The 23237-nt window shown below is 41.7% G+C and overlaps 2 protein-coding genes across 6 annotated transcripts in view; both read right to left on the bottom strand.

The window, feature by feature from the left end:
* Window positions 1–22146, bottom strand: part of TBCE (tubulin folding cofactor E) — a 135756-nt gene extending 113610 nt beyond the window's left edge. The window contains exon 1 of the mRNA XM_024106491.2: window positions 22079–22146. The gene's annotated coding sequence lies outside the window, so the exon portion shown is untranslated. The remainder of the gene's footprint in view (window positions 1–22078) is intronic.
* GGPS1 (geranylgeranyl diphosphate synthase 1) overlaps window positions 1–23237 on the bottom strand; it is a 63945-nt gene that overhangs the window by 31447 nt on the left and 9261 nt on the right. The window contains exons 2-4 of one of the 5 annotated variants that reach the window (XM_065590520.1): window positions 22079–22169; window positions 1802–2020; window positions 1252–1520 (exon numbers count right to left, since the gene is read on the bottom strand). In XM_065590520.1, coding sequence (XP_065446592.1) covers window positions 1252–1471 — 220 coding nt within the window. In that variant the 5' untranslated portion in view covers window positions 1472–1520; window positions 1802–2020; window positions 22079–22169. Of the gene's footprint in view, window positions 1–1251; window positions 1521–1801; window positions 2021–16434; window positions 20268–22078; window positions 22170–23237 lie in introns of those variants that run through there. The other 4 variants (XM_065590522.1, XM_065590523.1, XM_065590521.1 and 1 more) reach the window with 4 other exon arrangements.

Here is a 23237-nt window from a genome sequence, read left to right as displayed (position 1 = left end):
CTCAGGCATCAGAGAAACAATCATGGACACCAAATGTTGGTTCAAGAAGAGGGCCAGATGCATGCTGGAGGAGTGGGCCCACAAAAAGTGAAAACGGGAAATGTAAATGTGGTCCAGCTGGGAGTGGGAGAGAGATGAATGTGTGTGTTGGGTGAGTGGGTTCTCTGAGGCCTTTTCAATTAGAGACTCCAGGGGATGGGCAGCATTGCCCCACTTTGCTGCCAAAACCTCCTTGGCCAGCTCCAGCTGCTGGACCTTCTCCTGCGGTGTGGTAGTAGGAACAGCTACGTAGTCCCTCCTCCCCCCTTTTAAGAGGAGAGAGAGTTGCTAGGCCTGTGACTTGCATTTGCCACACTTGCCTCCATTCCCCCATCACCAGTATCCAATCCTCATTGGTGGTTGGAGAGTAGGCTCACAAAGCAACGGCGAACAGATGGGGACCACAGGTATGAGGGTTAGTTAGGAAGAGGAGAAAAGGGCAGTTTCCCCTCAAGATGGACTGGCTCCCTGACATTGCCTAAAACCCTACCTTCTGAGTACCCCACCTGACTGTTAACAGCTAAGTGGTCTGTCAGCTCAGTTAGGTGTAACTGCCCCAGTGCCAGGGTGGATTTGATTTAAATCACTAGTCAGGAAGAGACTCTATTTAATCATGGATTTCTACATAAAAGTGCATTCTTTTTGGTTGTTATAACCCTAATACATATTCTTCTCTTCACAACTCAGAGATAGATGTAGGTTTTGTTTTTAGAAGATACACACTATACATTTTTAAGTAATTTTTAAAGCTTTTCAGATTAGTTTTACAGCTATATCAGAAAATGAATGATTGTTTGGTTATTTCATTTACCAAAGGTAATTGAAGCAGATATTTATGAAGTCATTGGGAGGTGAACTATCTCCAATTCAACAGGTTAATATTAATATTTGGAGGATTTTCTTGCCATGCTGTATTAGGAGGAGATCACCACCAGACAGACATTTAAATTGTTTTATTTAACTAAAACAATATTATGTATTCAGGATTTTTTTCTTCAACAGCAAACAATATTTTAACAAAACAAGCATATGAATTTTTGAATTTAGTTAAATATTTAAAGTTTTAAAATCAGGTTTTTGTTAAAATTGTTTTAACTAAAATAGTTAAATGAATTTAAAAAAACAACAACAAGAATTAAACTGACTAGGTCAGCCAGATCAACGTGAGAAACTTAAAATATTGGCTTCGGCAGCTAACTCAGTTATCTTCACCTTCATTTTCCTGTTTGCTCATAATCTGGAAAAGAAAAACAAGCTTTCCTGCTTCTTCAGGTCCCAAACGATTTCTCAATTTGGAATGAATTAGTCCAAAGGAATAAAATATTCTTTCTACACCGGCAGAAGATGCTACAGCTGTTAAAAGTGAGATCATCATCACTTCCACAGTCTGAGTCCAAGTGCAGATAACTCTGAAACTACAGAAAATGGTCATCTTGAAGGTGGATAGTCTTCAGAATCCTGTATGTTGAGGATGGATTCTCCTAAACAAAATAAGTCAATGTAGTTATTTAATTATTATTACCATACTGCTCATTTAGTACTACTCACTGCATTCACGGATACTCAGTACTACTTTAATGGTGAAATTGTAGAAGAAAGAAATGCCTATTTCAGCTATTTTTTATTACAACTGCATCTAAAATGCTAGTACCATAAAGTAACAACTATATTTTTTGCTTAAACATGAAAATTCAAGAATAGTCCAGAAGGAAGACAGGCAGTCCCCTTAAGAAAGAAGTATGAAATAAAAAAGTTTACCAACCTGAAGATCCTGTATGTTCAGACGTGTTCCTTTCAACGCAACTTCCTCCTGAGAAGGAACACTTCTCATGATGTTGTTTCATTCAGGCAACCAGGCCTTGCATTTTTTTGTTGCACTCTTTGCATTTATTCTTGTCTTACCCACAGGTAGAGGAACTTCATTAAAATATTCCCAAACTGGGTCTCTTTTACAGCTTTCTGCCATTATAGGTTTTTCCTCCTAGTGAGAATGGTATGGTAGATCTCAGATCAATGAAAGTTACACTCAGACCTCAAGACTTCTGGAATATGCTGCTCAAACAGTTTCACTTTTGTTTCTACTGCCTGTCCCTCCCTTCTCACATTTATCTCCAGACTTCTCCTTGTCCAGATCTATTCTGCCCCCAACAATCTTCTATTCATTGAACTTTTTGAAACTTTGCACTTTTAGAGAGAGGTAAGGGACTGACTCTCTGTACACAAATTTGCAGAGGGACAATAGGGTTGAGGTCTGTTATTTCTCACCTTTATATATTATTGAAAAACATTTTTGCTGTTAAGCATATCATCTGGAGACACAAATCCAGAGTTTGAGAACTGAAAAACTTAGCATCTCTGATGGTATCTTCTAGACTGAGCACTGAGTCCCATTGGGTAGATAGAAAAATTAACTTAAATAATCTATACAGAAACCCCTGGAACCCCATAAAATTGGGTCCCTAATCCATGAACTATTGGAATTCATTTACAAAACTTTTCTTAAACATTACATGACTATATTGGCTCATACTATAGAATTAGAATTTATAATCCCTATTCCATGATGAGATATCTTTGAGCTATAATGCATCTATCTTTAGATGTTTTTTCCCCTCAAAAAAATCCGCTTTAAATAAAAATAAAGTTAATTTTTTTTTTAATTATTGATTTTTATCCACCCTGCTCAGTGCCTACGTGGGATTTGTCAGAGACACAGGGGCAGAAGGAACCAGGCAGTGAATGTCCTTGGTGGTGGCAAGGCCAGCACCCTCCTCGGTGTTAGGGGTGCCCAGCATCCTTTGTCAGGCCAAGGGACAGGTCCCTCCTGACATGCCCCAAAGCCTGGCAGAAAAGCAAGCACTGAATGAATCCAGCAGAGGAAGCCCTGATAGAGTATTACAAAAGACCCCTCCAGATTCCCCCTGCCACTCACTAAGCGCTTGGCTACACTCGGAACTTCACAGCGCTGCCGCGGCAAGTATAGTACTCCGAGGGGAGTAGCTTGCAGCGCTGCGAGCGACCGTGCAACGCTGCAGGCACTGATTACACTGGCGCTTTACAGCACTGTACTCGCTGCGCTCAGGGGGGTGTTTTTTTACACCCCTGAGTGCAGCAAGTTGCAGCGCTGTACAGCGCCAGTGTAGCCAAAGCCTAACTGTAGAACCTGGGAGGATTACTTGCCAGCGGAACAAAAGCATGCAACAGAGGATGGGATCTTTGCAACCCAGGTGGAGAGGGGTACTGGGAGGGGTGTTTTCCCAGGGATGCAAGAGGAAGCTAAAAAGGTAGCACTGTGGAGGAAGGACAGGACAGAGCTGAGAGCCATCAGTACAGCCAGATCCTCCAAGGGCTTGAGAGGGATGAAGAGGCCCCCACCAAAAATGTTTTTCTCCACAACCTTGATGACTGCCTGAGATGGAGGCAATGTGGGGCCATAGTAGTGGCAGCATCTAATGGAGGAATAACAGATGGCGATGGGACAGCAGGTGGGGCAGTGGCCACCTAGGTACATGCCTGGGGGTGAACGGCAAATGCTCCCACAGCTGGTGAAAGGGACAATGGGGTTGAGAGGGGTGGGAGATGTGGTAGCAGTAGCCACTGCAGATTTCTGGGTAGGGCTTGTTCTTGCCCTGGCCTTCCTTGCTAAGGGGGCTCTGCCAGTGGTGATGGTTTGGCAGGGGAATCCCTGCCTGTGCCTTCTGCTACAGACCTGATGGAAGTGCTGAGGGTGCTGGTAGAGCTGTTGATAGCCATGGGTAGGGCCCTACCACATGTATGGTACATTGTGGTTAATTTCACAGCCATAGGATTTGAAAGTTGGTAAATTTCATGTTTTCACATTTTAAAATCTGAAATTTCAGTTATAAACTGTGGGGGTCCTGACCCAAAAACAGAGTGAGTGAGTGAGTGTGTGTAACCTGTTGTGGGGGGGATGGATCATGTGATTGCCACCCTCACTTCTGGACTCTGAAAAGCTCAACTTCCTGCTTGGTAGATACAGGCATCTGAGACAGTTTTGTAGGGTACTGAGCTCAATTGGTAGCCTCAAACTTGAGAGGCACAGCCTTAAGTTATCAAAAACAAGTGAAAAAAGTTCTGGTTTCAAATGTCATTAATTGAATATCAGCATGGAGCATCCAGCAATTGTGTCTTTCTTCAGTGCCTGTCTCTGTACTGAAAACACCTGTCTGAGTTTAGATCTTGTGCTCTCTGCATCCACAGAGTTTGTTGGAATTGTTAGACAGCGCTGAGCTAGCCTTGCAAGATGGTGGATTCTGCCTTCCACTGAGTTCCAAAACTGTAGCATAGGCAAACTACAGTCTGCTTCTTTTGCAATATTTTTGTAAGCAGGCATCTCCAGCCTACAATTCTTATCAAAGCCAGAAATTGCATTAAGTGAGTTTAAATCCACCATCAACAGATGCACTTGTGCAGGGTCAAAAATAGGCACTGTTTCTAGGAACCTTGCTGCAGGTTGTGAAACTTTTAAGCCATTTTTGCTACATCGCTTGACTCTTCCCCATAATAGTAGTAGTAGTAGTAATAATAGTATTGTTCTTGCATGTTCAGCGCAGCTCAGACACCTGCTGACCACTGGCATTTAACTCAGCATTGTCACAGTGGTTTTTGTTTTGACTGTGCTTCAGCCCAGAACAGTACGTACATCCATTACTTTGTTGTATGCTTGGTAGATTGTGACATGTCGAGATTCAAACCAAATGATTAAGTCCATGAGTCCTGTGGCATTCTTGGCAACAAACTGAACATCCTCTCTCAGCTGAGCATCGTTTAGACAAGTGGACAGTTCTGTTAAAACCTGTGTTTTCGGTGTCAGTGTCAGCTCTTCTGAGACAAACTCAGACTAGTACTTCAGGTGAGCTGCATGGTATTGGACAGGCCAAAACTGGGAATTCCAATGAGTAATTACTGGCTTGGGGGGGGGGGGAAAGGAATGCAATTTTTTTGTTCCCCAATTTCAGTCATGTTTGCAATGTGCTGCCTGTATTGAAATTTGAGGTTAGGGCAGTGTTTAAATATCTTTTTAATGTAGCTGACCAGTTTATTACCTTTATCAAACTTGCATCTCCACAGCTTACTGACCAGAGAAATTATATGTGGATTACATGTAATATGGACAGCATTTTGCATTAGATCTCAGAGAAACGATCTGAAAAATTGTCACAAGTTGCATTGTCACTTATGAAAGTAGATACTTTGACAAAGTTTGCACTGTTAACTACACTATACTTTCTCAAGTGATAATTAACAGCACCCTAATAAATGCTATCGGCGAGCACAGTTAGCTTTCTTGTCTATACATCTTTGGCCTTGTCAGAAATAAAAATCAAACAGAACATGCAGTACATAGTGGTCTTGCTCATCGGTGGACTCATCCGAAATAATTGCAAGAGACTCACATGAGTTAATTTGACTTGCCTCAAAATGTGTAGCAAAAGCCTTTGGAAGGTAGTTCTGTGGTAGCTTATTCGCACTTGGTAAGCAACCGGCATTTTGTACATTCTGTTGAATTAACTCATGCAGCTTTGGATGATCAAGTTTTTCCAACGGTATATTAGCACTTGCAAATGCATGCACAAGTTCCATTCTAGCTAAATGACGGGTCTCAGAGCTCTGTCTTATTAAAAAGAGAAGATATTTTTTTAAAAACCTTTTTGTTTACCAGCAATGCACTATCCGCAGCCCTCTTTGCGCTTTGATGGGTTTCTGAGTCTAAGTGGCACTGAACTGTTGCCCAGTGTGTGAGATCCAATGAAACATTGCACCTTATACAAAATAATTTGGCTTCCAAATTCTTTAACAGGATCTGCTGCAGTAATCTTTTTTGATGTTTGATTTACTTTGAACACTCATTTTAGAGTAATTGCACGTCTTCTGGTAGGCAATCAACTGAGATCACTGTATTACAATACCTCCCCAACATCCATATCTACCAATCAGTGAGTTGAGCCCAGAGTGTGATTTGCTACTGTAAAGTGTCAATCAAAAAATTCTGTCAAGTGCCTCACCTTTCTTTTTATTAAAATAAGCTAATAATTGCATCTGGAAGGAGGGGCAGTTCCCTGTACAGCACCCTAATAATGTACAATGTCCCCTCTCCAGGCAGCTGCAAAAGGAGGGGGACAGGAAGCGAATGGGGATGAGAGGGTGCAGGTGAGATACCCAAGAGCAGTCCTGCAGAGAAAGAGCAAGTCCTGTCCTGCCCCATGCCTGGATTAAGCAACTAGGACAGTGGTTCTCAAACCTTTTTACTGGTGACCCCTTTCACATACCAAGCCTCTGAATGAGACCCCCCCCCTTATAAATTAAACACTTAATAAATTTAAAACCATTATAAATGCTGGAGACAAAGCGGGATTGGGGTGGAGGCTGACAGCTCATGACCTTCCATGTAATAACCTCCCGACCCCTTGAGGGGTCCAAACCCCCAGTTTGAAACCCCCTGAGCTAGTAGTCCTCAGCTTGGGTGCTCCCAGCAGCACAGGGAAGATCAGACCCACTTCTTGGTGCCTCCTCCAGCTGCAGGAAGCTCTGGGGCTGCTGCCCAGTCCCAGAGCGTCCTGCAGCAGGGGGAGGCACCCAGAAGAGGGTCTGATCTCCTCCCCCCCCAGCGGCTGGGCAGGGGGATAGACAAGTCCTGTCCCTCCCCAGACCAGACGAAGCTAGGAACCACCTTTGCTGGGGTGCTCCTAGCACTAGGGAGAGATCCGATTTCATAGGGAAAGGCTTATTTCATAGTCCATGACCCGTTTTTCACGGCAGTGAAATTGGTAGGGCCCTAGCCATGGGACAGCTGGAGAAGAAAGCCAAGGTAGAATGACAAAGGTGGCCAGGGATTCCCCCCTTCCCTCAGTCTCCCCCACCAGATAGACGAAGGCCAGAGCAGAAGACTCACCCATCGCTGGAGTCCACCCTCAAGTGACAGTGGTAAGAACAGCCACTGGAGTGGGGGAGGGGGGCAGGGAGAAGAATATAAAAAGGGGTGAGGGTAGGGAAAACAGATGTTACCCACTCCACGGGGCTGCACATGTGGGGAGGAGAGAACTAATGGAAACTGGAAGGAGTAGTCAAACAAATGAAAGGGAGATTGGGGATTACAGTTGGCACTGGGGTGGAAAAAAATCCCAACTCTTTGAGCTGCACTGTAGGGAGTGTATAAATAAGTGTGTGTGTGGGGGGGGGGGGTGCAATGATCGGTGAGATCACACAAGGGCAGGGAATGCACAGTACATGGGGCGAGTGGGGGCAGCTGAGGCAGTAGGTAACAAACAGCAAGGGAATAGCTCAGGCAATGAAATGTGGGAGAGAGGGGATAACAAGGTGTGTGTGAGGGGGAAGATCAGGAGCAGTGAACCATAAGCGAGGGACTTGTGGACAAGCAGGGGGAGAAGAGGGCCCATTAGCCCAATGGAGTAAGGGAAATCTGAGGAGGAGCACATGCACACCCACGTGAGCCTGCCTAGTAGGTATGTGGTTACTGCAGCCCCAAGGCAAGTGAAGACAGGCAGGTGGTGAGCAGACTCAACGGGGGTGTGGACAGAGGGCTCCAACATAGCACCTCCTGCCCTCCCAGCAGCAACAGCAGAAGCCAGTAAGCAGCCTCTTTCTCCAGCACCAATGGGAAAAGGAAGTCCGTCCAGAGTGATATGCACATCCAAGAGCGCCACCAGCTTTTTTGCCGCCCTAGGCGGCAGAAGGTCCCGCCCCTGACAGAGGCAGCAGTAGGTCTGGCTGCTGCAGTCACTGCCCCCGAAATGTTAGTGCCCTAGGCAACCCGCCTACGTCGCCTAATGGGTTGTGCCGGCCTTTTCACAGGTGGTCACTAATTCTGTGTGTCCAAACTGATAGTCTTACTTGCAGGAGTTTTGGCACTCACAGCTGTAAATGAAGTCAATGGAGCTGTGGCTTTGAACACAAAATAGCATTATATGGCAAGTACTCCAAAAAAGTGAGGTCTTAACTGCGTCAAACTGGGCACCCAAGTTTAGTGGATACTGTTAACCTTAAGCTTTCTGTGCTTCAACTTGCCATCTGTAAAATGGGGATACTACTACTCCCTTTCCCCACTCCAATCTCACAGGGAAAATAAATTGATCAATGTTGTGAAGCACTCAGGTCTTACACTGATGAGCACCATGGAAGAGCCCACGATGGCATAATTCTGTACTGGAAGAAGGGTTTGAATAACGTGCTGTAAATAAAAAAAGACCTAGAGTCACATATTGAACAATGAGAACAAGAAGATATTGAGCATCCTGTTCACTAAGCCAGGCAATCACATGCAGGAGAAGGAGCGTGTTCAGTGTGCACAGAATCTTTGGCAATTTTAGCAGCTAAAATCTTAAAGAACTCTATGAGGATGTGTAAAACAGGTTTTCCCAAAGGCTTCTAACTTGGCCAAGTTTGGATGGATTTTCAGAGGATCAGTAAGAGGCACATCCCTGACACAAAAGCCATCCACCAGCCAAATTTTAAGTCCCTGCTCCAAAGCATGTGGGCATTAGAGTTTCTCAGAAAAGTAAATCAGAATTTTTTGAAATGGTAGAAAAGCGTATTTTTCCTTAGCCTTGTTCTCAAACAGGTGAGTTGTTTTGCCCTGAAATTAAAAAAAAAAAAAAAAAAAAAAAAAAAAAACACACTTTAGCCCGAAGTACACAATTTCAACCCAAATGGCTTAAGTTTTGACAAAAAATAAGCAACTCAGAACAGTCTTATAATGGGAAATGTTGGGCAACTTTAGGTAGTGCTACCATACCAGCCCCACCATAAGTAGATCCCCATAAAAGTAGATCCGATACTCGCTTTTTTTTGGGGAAGGATTTTAAAAGAGTAAACTATCAAAGGTTAGTATGACCAAAAGTGTTCTGGACAACTTTTTAAAGTATGTTACATTTACTTTGTAGAATGGAAGCCAGTGATTATGCCAAGGGGTAGCTGGCACCTCCCCCCAAAATAGTTTTCTACCCCTTCTGCCTGAAGAAATAGAATAGTAAGGGAGCAAACTGCTTCTGCTGCTGTGATATACGAGGTGTGACTGTGGAAGTGATTGTTTGTATTTCACTAAACAGGTACTTCCTTACCTCAGAGGACAGGAGACTGCTGCTGAAATGCACAGCCTATAGGACAAATACCATCTGAAGTGATATTTCAACTAGTGACCATTTCTGCATCCCTGCTTGATTGGGGAATATCCCTGAGGGCTATGACGCTGCAATTCAGACAGAGGCACCCGGTCTTCCTCTTCCCACCCCAGCAAACAGAAGCCGGAGGAGTTAGCTAGGAGGGACGCTGCTCTCAGCCTGGCCAGATCCCTTAGGTACTGGGCCAGGCCCAGGCCAGTCCACATGCAGGGGGGCAGGTGCAGTTACATCTACCCACCCACCACTAGCCCAAAACAGTAGCTTGCAAGAGGGGCCTGGGACCCACCTGTGAAACCCTTATTTCTGTATACAACTGAAAAAATATCAAGTGATCATTGACAATTTCAGAACTTCTGAAAACAAAATGCAAAGAAAAGCAGCTACTCTAAAATTTGCCACAACTCACCATCAACTTCAGAAATAGGCCTAACGTTGGAAAAGCCAGCAGAAGAGCGCTCTACCAGCATAACCTCTGAACTCTGTACCTTAGTATGTCTACACTACAGTCAGGATCAACGCTCGGAGATCGATCCACCCGTGGTCGATTTAGCTGGAGTTGCGTTGCATAGGTCAACTTACCGCGGTAGTGTAAACATAGCCTTAGATAATGACAAAGATGGTATCAGAAGAATCTGAAGTAGAACATTCAGCATCAGATTCACCACCAGATGATGAAGACGTGGAAGGAAATGACTGGGTAATATGGTGAACAGAAGCTGAAATGGAACCCACTTGATAAGGTCATCCCAGGGAATAAGATTCCACCAGGACCAAGTGATATTGTGCAAGTTGTATCTGATGGCCCAAAGCAACCACACCTAAGATCTTATCCTCAAATAAAATACAAGAACGAGTGTAAGCAGTTTCAAAAGAGCAGCTTTGTTTATGTTCATGGATTGAATATAGCAAAAATACCAAATGCAGCTTACTGCTTCCCTTACAGATTTTTTCCAACTCCACTGCTGTAGAAAAATCTGTTTATTGGTAATGGATTCAGCAACTGAAAAAAAGCTCTGGCAAAGGATAGAGGATTCTAACAGGATGAAAATAGAATCACAAGAGCTGTCAAGTGGTATAGGTAGATTTCATTCGAAGATATTCAGTCAAAACATGGTCTTTCAGTTCAGTCACAAATTACTGACACACATTTGATTTACTGCAAGAGAACTGCATGTATGTATATCAAAGTTGTGACAGATGTCCTGCAACTCACTGCAGTCTGGGGGATTGCTCAAAGAGAAAAAGAGAAAGCAGCAATGACAAGGGCAACTTCCTGGAGCTTCTGACTAATAGCCAAATACAATGATGTGTTAAAGAAAACAAAGTGAACCATGCAATGCAAAATACACCCATTCATCAATACAATATGAAATCATTCAACATTCCTGACAATATACTTGAATGCATAAGCCAAGAAGTGAAAGGCTAATATTTTCTCTATATTGGTTGACAAAATTAAGGATGTTAGCAAAACAGTTGCATTGAGGTATTTGCATAGCACTGTATGACAGATTTTTTGGTTTCCATCCTGCCAAGTCACTTGATGCAAAGTCCTTAAATATGTGAAGAACATGGTCAGTGTGGTATTGATATACAGAACTGCATTTCTCAGACTTACGATGGTGCCAATATTATGAGTGGAAATTTTAGTGTGCAAGTTCCTAAGGGAAGAAGTACAGCAAACATTGCACATTCACTGTTTCAACCACAGACTCAAATTATTGTTAATGTATGCAAAGAAAAGAAAACATTGGATATCCCCCCCCCCATCCTGGATCAGATATACTCACTAAATTCATAGCCTTTCAAAAGAAAGTACAACCCAAACAAAGTTTTGGAATTGAAGTTGTGACATTCAATGGGCATGATAAGTTTCTGCTTGTAATGCTGTGAAAAAGACAGTTTAATCCATTCTTGTGTCACTAGCTGTATCAAGATATGTCAAGAGGTGACAGGGCAGTGGATGCACAAGGTGTTAGTGCAGACTGACTTTAAGAAGTTGAATTTTCCTTCACATCCAAAGGAGGACAATAAAGTTACCTGACTACTTGCAAGCAGCTGAGTGTGACTTGTCTCAGGTATGCTTATCTATGAACACTAATATCAGTGAATTTCTGAACATGAGTGATTTGGAAGATGCATCTGATGAAATATGGAATCAAGCCATTACAATCGCTTCCGAAAATTATTTCAAGCTACCTGAAGTTTGGGGAGTACATAGCTGTGTATGAATTGTGTGTGATTAGGTGGGATTATTCCTCCATCTAGTGCTGCCTGTGAGAGAATATTCTCATGCCTTCCATGTGTGAAAAATCACCTGAGGAACTGCATGACAAGTGATCGGCTAAGCTGAAGTCTCTTGAACTGAAGAGAGCTGTCAACAGATTTGCTGCTGCTCACAATAGGCACATCAAGCTTAAGAAGGTAAATTGTCAGACATTTATCCCCATTCTATAAAGTATGTGTAATAAAATCCTTGCTCCCCCAATAATGGCTTGTTACACCTTTGCTCCCTGAACTACTTATACTAGAGTTGCTCCTGCTGGAAACACATGTAATTCTGTCGACATGTTAATGATAGAAAGGTTAAAGGTGTCATTTGATTGAAATTATGATTGGTTTAAAAAAAAAAAAAATCAGTTATATCACCTTCCAGGGGGTGGGGGTGGGGAGAATGAGACCCATCTCTACCCCAGCTCCAGGTCCTTCTGTTGGTGGGAATTGATACTTTAAGGTAATTGGAAATGGACTGACTACAGTTTCATTTGAAAGCTCTTTCTCTCATGAACACAATGGTACTAAACATGACAAACCTAGAACAATTACATAGATATATATGAGAAAATATGTTTAAAAATGAATGTTTTTTAAATTATACTTTAATGCAGGCACAAACACAGTTAAACTGTGGCCCTCAACTGACAGTATTGTGTTATCAGTTAATGCTCAGAACATGACACCATATATATTATTTATTTATATAAAATTATTATAATGGAAAGAGTGCTTTAAGTTTATTTGCTATCAGTAAAAGAAGCAATTCAGTGGTACTGATTATCAGCTTAGTATATTATGCCAAGAGTTGTAATGAGGCACTGGTTAAAATATCAGCATCCAGCTAGAAATTAGTAGAATCCATCCACAAACAGTATGCACAGTTACATAAAACATACATTTAATAATTACAATCCCAAAAGAAATTAAAATTCCCTATCATTTTTAAGCATCACTGGGAAGATGGAACACTGACTAGTAGCTGAATCTTTAGAGAATACCACTCCAAAAGACCTGGTTAAAAACAATGCTTGGTGGCAACATCACATGCTACAACAAGCACACCCACAAACTGAATTTGGAAGGTTGGAAAGGAAGTACATTGAGTATCTGGGAAAAAGTTGAAGATGTCAGGCAAGTGCTAGCTGTGGGCAAGGCTTGCCTTATACTAGGTCTCATGGTATGATTTTCAAGAATAATTGCTTCTTGAAGGCAACCATTAAGCACACTTTCAACATGTGTAACAGGTGAGAAACAGCATGAAGCAAGAGCACTTCACAGAAAGTAAAGTTAAGTGAGGGTATTGATTCAAGATGCCCACACATACAATGAATATCACATTGAGCACTACATCAGGAATATATGTAATATGTTGCATCAGGAGGTAAAAGTAAACACACTGATTTTACAACTGTAAACTGTGTGACTGAGCTGGAGTTTATGAATTACCTTGCAGAGGTTCTAATGGGGAGAGGGGAAGTGATGGCGATGGCCAATGCACAGGCTAAGTATGTATAGAAAAATGTGGTTTGAATGGGAGTGAAGAACAAATGCTAAACAGAAAAACTTGAGTCTTCAAGAACCTAACTATGGGATATGGACATAATTTTTAGCAATCCTACCTACAGAAATAAGTCACAGTGCATATTCTTAAGAGCTGCAAAAGACATGCAGCTATCAAAAGCAGAAGGCGGCACTTAAGTCAACAATATAGAGACCATTTGCAGCTGCTAAATTTTTACAGAATGGTTTTTTGTCCTACAGTAAGTCAGAGTTTCAGGGATCCATAGCGGATGTCAACCCTAAAAAAAAAAAGTGACATGTACTTCAACATCAGTGGTCACGGACTTCAGCACCAGCATGAGGCGCACAAGGCTGTCACTTTAATGCAAAGCTTCACATACGAGTGCTTAACTGAAAAGCAGATTTCCAAAACGTATATGACAACTATATGACCTGTCTAATCTATCTTTACAAATGGCTGTTGGTTTAACAATTCATTCCAAAACCCACAGAAAATTCGTTGTGAACCTTATACATAGCATTGGGTCCTCCACTGACCACAACAAAGTGTTCCATATGGAGACTCCAACTGCAAACGAGGTTATTTGCACATGGAACCGAATGAAGGTTTCTATATTCTCTCAGACTTTGTCAAAGGTAGATCTATATTTTGTGCTGCCAATAACTTGAAGTTCCTCAAAGGTATAGCAGATGGCAAAGGTACCCTTTGTGCTACTGTTATGGTCTGCTACCAGGAGCATATTAATAGAGACCAGTCCCAGCCTCAAGTGCTGTCTGGACCAGCGAAGAACCACTCCCTGAAGGAGCTTCATGATTCACTTTCCTACCAAAGTGTACTCCTAAGGGAATTCTGCATCAAAAAAATTATGCAGATGTCTGCAAATTTTATTTTTCAATAAATAAATGTGGAGGCTTCAACATGGTAATGGGGAACACAGGCCACTGGCTGCACAATGGGGGATCTGGATGCACGTGAGTTCATTGGGTGGAGGTTTCCAGGTGCAGAATCCCATTGCCCCTGCAAGGGTTCCAGGTGAAGGTGGTTCGGGCTCAGCGGGGGGAAAAATGGGTATGGGGGCTCAGCGAGGAAGGGTTTGAAGTGCTTGCTTAAACAGGGGAGCTCCAGCTACTGCCAAGCGGATGCCACATGCTAGGCTCCTGCTTCCCCCCATTCCTCTATCCCCCTCTTCCTTCCCCACATCCCATCCCTCTTCCTTCCCAACTGCCTCCTCCCCTCACCCACCCCGGGCATTCTGTTGTACAGAAAACAGGATGGCTCACAGCACCCAGAAAGAGAGCAAGAACAGCATTAGTACCCAGCATCCAGCTGTAGAGTCAATTAGCCATAGGGGAACCCTTGTTCACCTGCGCAGCTCTGTGCTTGCAGAAATGGGGGGCAGTGACATGTGACCCTGTGTGCCCCTCCACCTCCCCTCTCTTTAGAGGGGCTATGCCCCTGGGCGTCTCCAGCTGCTTGTGGAGATTTACCTCTGCCAGCTGCTCTGGGCACTGGAAACCATGCCAGTGTGTAACTGCTTTGCATCTTCCCTTTGCTTCCCCATCATTTTCTGTGGGGAAGCAAAGAAATCTGCAGGGGGACATGAATTCTGCATGTACACAGTGGCCCCAAATTCCCCCAGGAATAAAGGTCCAAAAATTCTAAAGTAAGTCATCCAGCTTTCAGTGAAACAGTAATTAAATGAGCTGTAGTAGAGTTTTCCCCCATTCACTAACCCTGACCTAACTTGATTAGCGCACAAAAGTAAGATGCACTCCAGAAATGAAAAAAATCATTCAGTATGGCTTCCATCGAAGAAACAGAAGATGTACCCTCAAGTGATCCGGTCACCCAGGACATACCCATATCATACTGCACCATTTCAGGAGAAAGGTAGATTGCAACTTGGTCAGCCTTTCCAACTCAGCTCCACATGAGGTGCCAGAGTAAAAGACTCATATATCAGAGGGGTAGCCGTGTTAGTCTGAATCTGTAAAAAGCAACAGAGGGTCCTGTGGCACCTTTGAGACTAACAGAAGTATTGGGAGCATAAGCTTTCGTGGGTAAGAACCTCACTTCTTCAGATGCAAGTAATGGAAATCTCCAGAGGCAGGTATAAATCAGTGTGGAGATAATGAGGTTAGTTCAATCAGGGAGGGTGAGGTGCTCTGCTAGCAGTTGAGGTGTGAACACCAAGGGAGGAGAAACTGCTTCTGTAGTTGGATAGCCATTCACAGTCTTTGTTTAATCCTGATCTGATGGTGTCAAATTTGCAAATGAACTGGAGCTCAGCAGTTTCTCTTTGGAGTCTGGTCCTGAAGTTTTTTTGCTGTAAGATGGCTACCTTTACATCTGCTATTGTGTGGCCAGGGAGGTTGAAGTGTTCTCCTACAGGTTTTTGTATATTTCCATTCCTGATATCTGACTTGTGTCCATTTATCCTCTTGCGTAGTGACTGTTCAGTTTGGCCAATGTACATAGCAGAGGGGCATTGCTGGCATATGATGGCATATATAACATTGGTGGATGTGCAGGTGAATGAGCCGGTGCCGACTCATATATGCATCCTGCCAACCACAACTGCTAGCCTCACTGATTGCTCAGGTCACTCAGAAAAATCATTACCAACAAGGGGTGCGTTCGCAAGTTATCAAGTAATGGAATGATACTGGGTGACTGAGCGCATGCAAAATTACCCTCCTTTCTTAGGCATACATGAGTCTTGGAAAATGAACTGATCACACCATTTATGTATGAAATACCATGAGCTCACAAATAAATCCTTCAGCTAATCATATGCTCTTATGCAAACACCAGATGCTCACTAACCTGCATGTTTGGCCAGCAACCTACTTTGTACAGAAATTTGCAAGTACAGTGCGGACAAAGATCAGTGTGATGTTTTAGTAGCGATGCCCTTGATAGAGAGGACACTGATGACTACTTTGATGAATAAAGGTTTTCAATCCTCTACGTCAAGGCTGACTTCCCTAGGATTAGCCAAGATCATTGTGTTTATGTAACCAATACACTGCTGTGTTAAAGTATAACTAAAAAATGTTGATTTTTAAAATTTCTCAAATATCTACATACTTGTTCTAGGTTTGTCATATTTGGTACCATGGAGTTTATAGGAGAAAGTGCTTTTGAATGAGACCCCTTTGAACCCATTTCCGACAACACTATCATCAAAATTTTCACCAGTCAGAGGATGCAAAGCTGGGAAGAGTAGGGGGAATTCTTCCCCTTCCATGCCACAAAGGAGGACACCATGGAAATAATGGTTTTTACAGATCAAATGACAAATCCCTTTCCTTTAAACCCTCATTCCATGGAATGAGGGATAGACTATACTATGCTCCCAGACTATTGTTATATCAGTGTGTTCTACAGAGTAGAAGTGGAATCATATATACACATAAATAAATAAAAGAAACATACTTTATCAGACCTGCAGTCCACTTAATCCTGTATTCTGCAGTGGCCGGGTCCAGATGCTTCACAGAAAGATGCAAGAAACCAGACAGAAGTGGGATTAGCTGCACCTCATGAAGATCTCAACCTAGTCTCTGGTATTTAGAGAGAAACCCTGAGCCATGAGGTTCTCTTCCAAAACTCTAAAAGAAGAGTAACTAAAGACCTCTGGATATTCTGGTTATCCATATAATTGTCCAAAACTTCTTTGAAACCTTCTTGTCCTCAGTGACATCCTGTGGCAATGAGTTTCACAGTAATTACATACCAAGTGAGAAAGCATTTCCTTATCATTATATAATTTGTCACGTTTCAATTTCATTGAATGCCCATTTGTTTTATGAGACCAGGACCTTCTTGTTCTCCTGATCTACCTTCTCTAGATTTGTTATATCCATTCTAGTCTAAGGTAAACAATCCCTGATGTTTCAGTCTTTATGTGAGAGGTTTTCCATACCCCTAATCATTCTCATTAACTTTTTGATCTCCCTCCTTTAAGATGCAGTGACCAGTACTGACAAAGTATTCTAGATAAGGGCATCAGCTACTGATTTATAGTGCTATTATATTTTCTGAATTGTTTCCCCATCCCATTCCTTACACATCTTAACATTGCCTTTTTGATTGCAGCTGCACATTGATCAGAAATCTTTATTGAGCTGTCTATAATGATGTCAAGTTTCTTTCCAGACTGGATATTGTTTAGAACTCTCTAAGGTACATAAGTAGTATTCCGCACATTCCTAAGTGTGCATTACTTTGCAATTTAACAACATTGAATGTCATCTGCTACTAAGTTGCCCATTCAGCTAGGTTGGTTAGGGTCCCTCTGAAGTTCTTCTGTGTTCTCTGGACTTGACTAACCTAAATAACTCACCTGAAAAAGGTTTTCTACCTCACCATGCATCCTTCTTTCCAGAAGATTATTAAAGTGTATAGTAACACAAAAGAAAGGAGATGCACAAATGGAGAAGTGCCACTCTGCATGCTTCTTCCATGCTACAGCAGAACCTCAGACTTACGACACCTTGGGAATGGAGGTTGTTCGTAACTCTGAACAAGACACGATGGGATGCTCCTCAGGACAGACTGCTTGGAGCAAGGGCTCACAGCTCTGCCTGGCAAGTGGGAGAGGGCAAAGGCAACTAGTTCTAGTCCCCTGGGCTGCAAGGGTGATGAGGCACCTGGGGGCACTGCAGCATCAGTGGGCGCACAGTGCAGGCTGTGGCCCTTTAAAACTGAGCTGCTCCTCCAGAGTGTAGTGTGCAGGGAGGAGCTCGGGCTTCAGCTTCAGCAGCTTATATTCCAGGCCAGGTTTCAGTAGCAACTTGGGAAGTTTATTTCCCGGGCTCTGAGCTTGCATACTTCTCCCGCTTCCAGCCAGGGTGGGGAAAAGAGGAGAAAACAGCATTCACCACCTCTTATCTGTAAGTGGCTGCCTCGCACTGTAGCAAGTAGGGGGTGGGGATGGGGATGGGGATGGGGACAGTCAGCCCAGATGTGCCTACCTTTAAGATGAAATACAGGCACAGTACAGTACAATATTTGCTGGTTTTATCTCTGCTGATAGCTTACTTCCGGTTCTCCATTGTGTCCAGTTGGCCGGTCAGTCTGTATCTTTAAGGTTCTACTTAACTCTGCTAATGTCACTGACAAAACCATGCATCTCTTCCATGGATAGAGGACTGCAGTCTCAGATGGGTCAATCCCTCATCTTTCTAAAGTACAGAATATGCTTAAAACTTTAAAAAAGGAATTACTAGTAACATCCCCTACAGATCTCGGTCATAGCCAAGACCATATGCCCCTCCACATGGAGGGGGATTAAAAAAAAAAAAAAAAAAAAAGATTATATTGGTTTATACCAGGGGTCAGCAACGTTTGGCACCCTGGCATGCCGGGCCAGTTTTATTTACCTGCTGACGCAGCAGGTTCGGCCTTCTGTCAATCTTGAAAGTATTATAATGATAATAAATGAGTTCAGCAAAATGGACAATCCATTTCATAGCCAAAAATGTACAGGGTGAAATAAAGACATCACAGTAGAACCTCAGAGTTACGAACACCTTGGAAATGGAGGCTGTTGATAACTCTGAAAATGTTCTCATGGGTGAATACCCACTTCGTCAGATGCATGTAGTGGAAATTTCCAGAGGCAGGTATAAATATGCAGGCAAGAATCAGTCCAAAGATAACTAGGTTAGTTCAATCAGGGAGGATGAGGCCCTCTTCTAGCAGTTGAGGTGTGAACACCAAGGGAGGAGAAACTGCTTTTGTAGTTGGCTAGCCATTCACAGTCTGTTTAATCCTAAACTGATGGTGTCAAATTTGCAAATGAACTGAAGCTCAGCAGTTTCTCTTTGAAGTCTGGTCCTGAAGCTTTTTTTGCTGCAGGATGGCTACCTTTAAATCTGCTATTGTGTGTCCAGGGAGATTGAAGTGTTCTCCTACAGGTTTTTGTATATTGCCATTCCTAATATCTGACTTGTGTCCATTTATCCTTTTACTGGCAACTTCTTTTCTCTTTCCCCACTTCAACCATAAATAGTTAATAGTCACACTGGAATTATATGTGGTACATAGATTATAACTGCTGCACTCGTAGGGATTAACAATGAAGTTCACCATAACCAAAGGGAAGTTTCACTACAAGACCCTGCCTACGTCACATATTTGGCATGCTAAAGAACCATCTGTACCCAGAGTATGCCTATTAATGCCACTTGCCCACATATACAATTTCTCTCAAGTATGCACAGGCATTCACATCACTTTCATTAGACTTACTTTTAGGTCTTCAAGAGTTCACAGTACAAACTGGATGGAAGTCACTGCTGTAATGTTTTACTATTTCCTTCCTATATGGGACTAGTCACTGCTTCGGTGGCTTCTCAGATTTATTTTCTATACTTCACTGCTCAGGGATGAAGGCTACAGAAGCCACTTACCTGTACACACACCACAACATATGCTATGGTGTTGATTTGTGAGTTATTGTCCTAGTGATCAGCTTCCTTCTGCCTGAATTGTTACCATTTCTCAGAGGAGGCCCTCCTCTGAACATACTACCAGCTAACTTGAGACCAATATACAACCCCGACTGACCATCTGGGGAGATTAAGTGACCCAGAACAGCAGAAATTGGTCCAAAGGAAAATTCTGGTGTATGACCAACTGTTTAAGCAGCATGCTGAGAAGGGCGTAACTGAGAAACTAACAGTACAGAGAGATCAAAGGTCCAAATACACCAAGCCACCAGTCAACAGTAGGCTCAGGATTGACTATGTCCATTTCACAAGAGCTGGACCAAGTCTTTAGCACTTTCCGTTTCACCAACCAGAGATATATTGGACCAGTAGCTCTTAACCTTTCCAGACTATTAGACTCCTTTCAGGAGTCTGATTTCTCTTGCATACCCGCAAGTATCACCTCACTTAAGACCTACTTGCTTACAAAATCAGGCATGAGTGTCACAGCACACTATTACTGGAAAAAAAGAAGCTTACTTTCTCATTTTTACCATATAAAAATAAAATGTACATAAACAAGTTTTATGACATTTTAGTTTGTACTGACTTCACTAGTGCTTTTTATGTAGCCTGTTGTAAAATTAGTGCTGTCAATTAATGGCCGTTAACTCATGCAATTAACAAAAAAATTAATAGCTATTAAAAAAATGATTAATAGCAGTTTTAATTGCATTGTTAAACAATAGATACCAATTGCAATATATTAAATATTTTGGATGTTTTTCTACATTTTCAAATATACTGATTTCAATTACAATGCAGAATATAAAGTGTACACTACTCACTTATTTGATTACAAATATTTGCACTTTAAAAACAAAAGGAACAGTATTTTTCAGTTCACCGCATACAAGTATTGTACTGCAATCTCTTTATGGTGAAAGTGTAACTTACAAATGTAGAATTATGTAGAAAAAAAAAATAACTGCACTCAAAACCAAAAAAAAAGTAAAACTTTAGAGCCTACAAGTCCACTCAGTCCTACATCTCGTTCAGCCAATCACTCAGACAAATACGTTTGTTTACATTTACGGGAGATAATGCTGCCCACTTCTTGTTCACAATGTTACCTGAAAGTGAGAACAGGCGTTCGCATGGCACTTTTGTAGCCAGCATTGCTAGGTATTTACATGCTAGATACGCTAAACATTCGTATGCCCCTTCATGCATTGGCCACCATTCCAGAGGACATGCTTCAAAGCTGATGCTTGTTTAATAAATGTGTTAATTAAAATTTGACACTGAACTCCTTGGGGAGAATCGTACGTCTCAGGCTTTATTTTACCCGCATTCTGCCATATTATCCGAGACTACTATAACATGAAATATGACTCAGCACATGCGATTCGTTTTAAGAACAGTTTCACTGCAGATCTGACAAAATGCAAAGATGGTACCAATGTGAGATTTCTAAAAATAGCTACAGCACTCGATGCCTTTCAAAATCTGAGAGGGACGAGGTGTGGAGCATGCTCCACAAGTCTTAAAAGAGCAACACTCCTATGCAGAAACTACAGAACCCCAACCACCAAAAAAGAAAATAAACTTTCTGCTGGTGGCATCTGATTCAGATGATGAAAATGAACATGCACCAGTCTGCACTGCTTTGGATTTTTATAGAGAAGAACCAGTCATCAGCAGGGACGCATGTCCTCTAGAATTGTGACTGAAGCTTGAAAGGACATGAATCTTTAGCGCATCTGGAATGTAAATATCTTGCAACGCCGGCTACAAAAGTGCCATGCGAACACCTTTTCTCACTTTAAAGTGACACTGAACAAGAAGTGGGCAGCATTATCTCCTGCAAATATAAACAAACTTGTTTATCCGAGTGATTGGCTGAATGAGAAGTAGGACTAAGTTGACTTGTAGGCTTTAAAGTTTTACATAGTTTTGTTTTTGAGTGCAGTTTTTTGTTTTACGTAATTCTACATTTGTAAGTTGCACTTTCAACATAAAGAGATTGCAGTACAGTACTTGTATGAGGTGAACTGAAAAATACTGTCTCTTGTTTTACAGTGCAAATATTTGTAATAAAAATAGAAAGGGAGCACTGTATTGTGTTATAATTGAAATCAATATATTTGAAAATGTAGAAAACATTCAAAAATATTTAAATAAATGGTATTCTATTATTGTTTAACAGTGTGATTAATCACAATTACTTTTTTTAAATCGCTTGACAGCCCTGTGTAAAACTAGGCAAAATATCTAGATGACTTGATGTACCCCGGAAGACTTGTGTATTCCCGAGATTCTCAACCAGGAGTATGTGTACCATTGCATTAGACAGTATATTGGTTCCTTACAATGGAGTGGTGAGGGGAGGGGGAAGAACAATTTCTCTGAATTGGATAGGTCAGAGGGACAATCTCAGAAGTGCTAGATTTCTCCTAGTCTAGTCTTAGTGGTTATGATTTTCTAAATAGAAAATCCTGCTCCTTTCAATAAAAGAATTAAACTGCTCAGAATCAAATTCCGTACAAGTCAAGCCTGGACAGAATTGTCCTCTACTTATTCTTTTGAATTTGATCACTCTCTGAAAACAAGTAAACACAACAAAATGGTAAAAAGACACTTGCCTGGCAGTTGAAGTAAATACTTGTATGGCTCTAAAAGAATTCTTTCAGATGTTTCTTCCATTCCCTCCATTTCAAGAAGCAGTGTTTCACTCTGTCAAAGAAAGGAGACTTCTTAATACCACAATCAATGTTAGAGAATTAAAAAAATATATAATGGAAGCCAGCCCCTAATTCTAAGAAAGAAGGGAAGAGATAAGCATGCTTAAGGGATTTAGGACAAAGGCCCACTTAAAAAGTGTTGCTTGAAAGAAAACCATCGCTTTCTAACCATCACTGGCTTTACATTACAAAATAAAGTCAGCTTGCTGTTGCTTTATATACACTTTAACCAGCACATTTTAAAAACAGGGGAACTTGTTTTGATTTTTGAGAATTGAAATTCATTATAAACAATTTTAAAATCTGCTTTGATATTCAGGTTTTTAGACATTTTAGATATTCTGGCAAATGGGTATTTAAAAAACTAGCTAATAGAATCCCACACAACTATCAAGCACCATTATGTAGATATTTCTAAAAGTTAGAATCAGAATAATTCAAATTCTAAACATGTTTATGTCCAGGACCGAATACACACAATACACAAGTTTACTATAAGCTTCTGGATTAAAAATAAAACAGAAACTGAATTTTTAAGGCATATTTTAAAACACTTGAAATTTTTGGCTTACTTATTCTTTCATATTTGTTTTAAAATTCATACCATTTTGTCTGCTATGTCCTATTCTTTTATATCCGTTTAAGTGTTTGATTCTCTTTATCCTTGTTTTTTCTACCATGTATTCCATTTGTGTCTCAAGTTCTCTTACTGCCAGTTAGGGATTTGTCTGTATATCTTATTCATCTTCTAATGTTCATTTCTCAGTTCATGTCCTCTCTCTCTCAGGCTCTCCATTTCTGTGACTTTTTTCACATTTCTTTCTGTAATCCATTTTCCTTCCTCTCACCTTTCTTGCTGCACTGCAGATGCAGCAGCTCAAAACTCAATGCTTTTAATGTCATCTGAAGACTGGAACTGCAGTGGTAGTATGAAGTTTCGTTTTACTTCAGCAGCAGCTCTTGCCTGTTTAGAAGGCATCTTGCAAGGAGTGTTTTGCCTTAACAGTTGAAGAATGTTCTTGGCTACCAACCAAAAACCCTACTGCTAGATTTATAAGTG

Source organism: Chrysemys picta, chromosome 3, assembly GCF_011386835.1.
Source record: "Chrysemys picta bellii isolate R12L10 chromosome 3, ASM1138683v2, whole genome shotgun sequence".
NCBI lineage: Eukaryota > Metazoa > Chordata > Testudines > Emydidae > Chrysemys > Chrysemys picta.
This window is presented reverse-complemented; position numbering and strand designations above follow the sequence as displayed.